General features: G+C 42.6%; 1 protein-coding gene across 1 annotated transcript in view; it reads left to right on the top strand.

The window, feature by feature from the left end:
• sdccag8 (SHH signaling and ciliogenesis regulator sdccag8) overlaps window positions 1-4866 on the top strand; it is a gene marked incomplete at its 3' end in the record, with an annotated part of 50427 nt that overhangs the window by 3536 nt on the left and 42025 nt on the right. The window contains 5 exon segments of the mRNA XM_035663486.1: window positions 142-280; window positions 407-559; window positions 875-1009; window positions 2089-2205; window positions 2734-2876. Of these exon segments, the coding sequence (XP_035519379.1) occupies window positions 142-280; window positions 407-559; window positions 875-1009; window positions 2089-2205; window positions 2734-2876 (687 nt within the window).

Raw genomic sequence — 4866 nt, 5'->3', positions numbered from 1 at the left:
ACACACACATACACACACAAAAATACATACAAATACATTTTATCAATCAGCCACAAGTTAGGCACAGTGTATCTGATCTATACAAAGACCAAGCAATGAAGAAAAAAATTGTGTGTTTGCATTTTCTTGTCTATCTTTCAGGGAGCGTGATGAGTTAGTGGTGGCTCTGCGTGCCGTGCGGGTTAGTCAGCAGGAGGCTCAACAGAGGGAGTGGTCTGCCTGTCTCCAGGTCAAACAGGCTGTGGAGATGGCAGAAGAAGCAAATCTGTACAAAGCTAGGGTCAGAGAAACATATACACACCAGCAAAAAGATTCGTCCTAAGTTCTCCTTTAAAATTGTGTTTCCTCTTCTTACTGTGGCTGGTTACCTCTGGCAAACCTTCTGTATCTGTTTGTATGCATGCAGGTGGAGGTTCAGTGCGAGCAGTTGTCCAGGGAGCTGGCTCGACACAGGGAACAGTTAGAACGAGAGGCACAGGCCCTGCAGGAGAGACTGGCTGAGGCCAGAGAGGAGGGCCGTGCTGAGGCCCGCAAACAGAAAGAGGAGCTGGCACATACAGTAAATCTTATGTATTCACTTTCTGGATGTAAACTATACTTGAATATTAAAGCACAAACTAAAACTCTCCACTCATACTTGATGTATGTGATGTTTTCCAACCACTTGAGGCAAACACTTGAATTATTACTTAATTATTTGGCAAACGTATGATTTTTTTCTAGTACAAATACTTAATATATTTGTTGCACTTCACTGTATGGGATCCATGTATAGTAGCAGTTATAATTCAAGCTCTTGAATGTGCTGTAAACAGTGAACACTGACATTCTTATTTTTCATTGGCCCATTGGAAATTCTCTTCTTGTGTATCAGGTGTCCAGCCTCTCCCAGCGTGTTGCTGAGCTTGAAGGGCAGCTAGACCGAGCTCACAGAGACAAGAGCTCACTGACCAGTCAGCTTGAAGATACTCTTTGCAAACTTACCAGTCAGGAACAAGACAATACCAAGGTACACTGTGTGAGCTGTGCAAGAAAACCTAAAGTCAGCATTTATGTTATGTTTATGTATGTATTATTTTTATCATTGGTGCTTATGTTGATCAGAGCTGAGCAGTTTGAATCAACATGATTCAGGACAACTGGTAAGGAGAGTAGGCCTACTGTATTTCAATGAAAGATTAAAGAGCACTTTTGCTCCTGGACCACCCCCTAAAAAAACGATCGCTCTAGCTTTGAAGGAACAGAGATACAGAACTCTCCTGATGCTCAGACGCAGTACTGTACTGTTTACTTGTAATGCTTTTGTAAATCCACTGGATGGCAGCAAAGGTTTGTCTATTTCAGTATTTATTTTCCGTTGTTGGAAAGGTAAATTTAACATGAATATATAAATAAAGTTTAAGGCACGGTAAATAACCAAGCTTTATGTGAAGATACTTAGTTCAGGTTTTAACTACTTTGTATTGTAAAATTATAGGTATATTTGAAAGAAAATAATTACAGAGCAGTGACAGAAGTGAGCTCTGCAGGGTTTTACTAAAACTGGAAGACTCGGCTTCAAGTGCTTCATGTCATTCAACCCTGCTGAAGTGTCTGGAAGACACCAAATCCATACCAACACTAATTTCGCTTCAGTAGTTGACCCTGAGCTCTGACTGTGATGGGTGATGGTATCAGAAAAAAAAGTGTTTTTGATTGCTAATATTAATATATTTTATTAGTAGTAGAGCATAATAAAAATGATAGTAGCTCATGGGCTAGTATTTTTAAGAATATAGTATAATATATAAACATAGTAAAGACAAAAAAAGCCATTAACATGTAGATAGTTGAATGTGATTTTATTCATTTATATGGGTGGTTTCAGGAGGAAACTCACATCAGTCTTATAACTGTATTGATTGATCATTGAGCTTTAGCCTAAAAAAAGACTGGCAGGGTCTGATGATTCAAAGCACCTTCGGAGATAAGGATAGGGTAAGATGATAAAAATAAAATCAGAATTGCCCACCGCTGAAAAAATGGACAGGAAGCAGTATTTGTTAATCAAAAGACTGCCTGTTTTTAATTTGTCCTTGTCATCTCTAGGTGTGTGTGGATCTGAGATATCAGCTCAGCCAGGCCCAACTGAAGAGAGAGGAGGCAGAGAGAGAACTCCGAGAGCTCAGCAACAAGACAAGCAGACAGATGGAAAAGGCTGCGCAGGTACGTATGCATTCAACCCATTGATTTATTAGATTAATTAATTAGATTAGTTAAGTAGCTTTTATGTCAGCCAATCAGTTAGTTTACTTGATAATTTATTAAGCAGTCAGTTGTGTTTTTTTATGGAAACTGTACTGAGGTGAGAAACAAAATGCCCCTCAACTATTTATTTCCAAACTTCCAAATTTAACCCAACCAGTTATCCAGACTGTTGAGATGGAAATAAAGAGTAAATATGCAGTGCAATAGAGAGAGAAGTCCTAGTTGCACTTAAATGTCGTAGGACCTGTTATAGAAGAGCAATAGAATTCCTCATAGAAAATGTGAATTGTCCAAAATACAATTTTACCATTTGGAATCAAGCTATTTTAAATTTTAGATGATCAAATGATTTCCTTCTCCCCCTCAACGTTTACATGAGGTTGTAATCATCCTTTAACATTTTGTCGGTCTGAGGGCATAAGGTTGGTTGTTGTGAAAGATTTCCTCACCTCCTCTTCCCTCTCTCTTTCCATCTCTGCGGGACAGGAAGTGGAAAGGCTGAGCTCAGAGCTGGTTGGCTGTCGGCAGCGTCTGGAGGCGGTCCAAAAGGACGGGAGCCAATGGCAGGCCGAAGCCCTGAGCCTAGCAGAACAGCTGGCAAATGCCCAGCGCCAACTGCACCTCACCAGGTAGTACCTAATCCTATTATACATGCCACCACACTCACACACACACACACACACATAGACACAGCACTCCCCTCTGCCCAGCTCCTGCCCAGCTCAGCCCAGTCCAGTCCAGTTCAGACCAGCACACCAACTGTACCGCACCAGGTAACAGCTAATCCTATTATACAAACCACACACACATAAACACACATGCGTGCTGCTGTGCCATGGTCCTGGTACCAACTGGACCTCACCAGGTCACCTCTAATCCTGTTAAGCATGCCACAACATAATGCAACACACACACACACATGCCCCAGAGAGGCCGCTTCAAATAAAAAAATAAATGTATTAAAACTGGGTTGTGGTCCAGCAAGTGTAAATTTAATTTGTGTTGTTTTGTTGTCATAACAGAGTATGATAAAAATAACATTTTGGTTGACCAGCAACTGATGTTAATACTATTCACAATATTAAAAACATTTGTATCATGGGTTTGACTTTACTAAACCACAACCATCATTTTATATGTTATATTACACTGAAGGTCTTTATAAGCTGTTCCTGTACATGCTATTTAATTATATTCATTTATAGTTATTATGAATATGTCCTCCTCCATTTTCTGTATATAACTAGATGACACCGCTTTATAAAAGCTCCTCTCTGCCAAACGTGGAGCCTTAGATGTAATTTTGTGATCTGACTGTGAACCCTTTCATAGCCTACTGAAGGGCAAAGAAATATCCATATTAAATAGTATCAGAAGTGGCTTTCACTGCTAATGACTAGAAATTGAATTGTGAATGCTACATGCTCAGCCCAAGTCAACAGCTGTCAAACTATCTAGTATGCATCTGCGGATAGATAAACTAATAAACTCCTGCATGCACATACCACCCACCACACATGGCAGTAAAATGGTTTAGTCCCAGTGGCTCCTCTAGTACAGGTCAAAGTCATCATGTTTGTCTCAATTATAATATGGCAGTGTCATTTCTCCAGCAGCTGGCTGCAAAATACACACACACCACACACACACACACACACCTCCTTGCGCTCATCCGCTTGAAAACACACGACAGACCCACATGCGGCCAAGTGTGTTAGCGCTGCCAGCTGACAGAACAAACACACTTAAACACAGATCAAGCCAGGAGGTGCAGTGGAGCAGGACACACACACGACACACACACACCCCTGACAGACACATTAAACACAAATACACACGCTACAGCTACACCACAACATAGATACACCAAACTTCCATCCCGCAGCTCCAGCACCACAGGCACCCACCGCCACATCTGTGCCCAAATCCAGACACCCTCGGCTGTGGGCAGCCGGGGGTGAGAGAGTTGCCCCTGGGCGGCTGCATGGGTGGAAGGCCCTGGCAGTGGCTGGTTGTGGACAGGAACTGCAGCCAGAGGAATGAAACAGGAGGGGAAGAGGGAAGAAAAGGAGAGGGAGGAATGCAGAAGGGCAGGAGAGAAAAATAATAATGGAAAGAGGGTGGTGAAGAGAAGATGACAGATGTAAAAGAAAGGAATTGTTTAAAGTATAGAGAATGTACAGCCTAGAGCTCAGAGCTGCAGGAAGAAAAGATAATGGTAGGCATGGGTGTGATAGATGATAAAAGAATTAAGAGGAGGAAGTGATACAGGGACCAGGGGAAAAAAAACAGGCAAAAATAGATAGAAAAGAGAAGATAAAGGATGGAGGTAAGAGGGGGGAGCCGGTAGCGCCCGTCGTGACAACGGGTGCAGGGGCACTGGCCAGGTGGCACTTGAGGCCAGGCTGTCCAGTGACCATCAAGCCGTACTTTTCTGCGGCGAGAGTGTGTGTGTGTGTGTGTGTGGGTGTGCGCGCAGGGACAGAAGAAAGGCTCAGGCGCAATTTTGGCTCTGCTGGAGCTGTTTGCTGGGTGGCAGCTGGCCTGGTGGCACAGAGCGGCAGTATGTTCTGTGTGTGTGTGTTCTCTGTGTGGTGTGTGTGTGTATATTATAATATA

This window comes from Morone saxatilis, unplaced genomic scaffold (assembly GCF_004916995.1).
Source record: "Morone saxatilis isolate NCDOM2014 unplaced genomic scaffold, NCSU_SB_2.0 Contig19, whole genome shotgun sequence".
NCBI classification, from domain to species: Eukaryota; Metazoa; Chordata; class Actinopteri; family Moronidae; genus Morone; species Morone saxatilis.
Note: the sequence above shows the minus strand (reverse complement) of the source record. Positions and strands in the feature narration are given on the sequence as shown.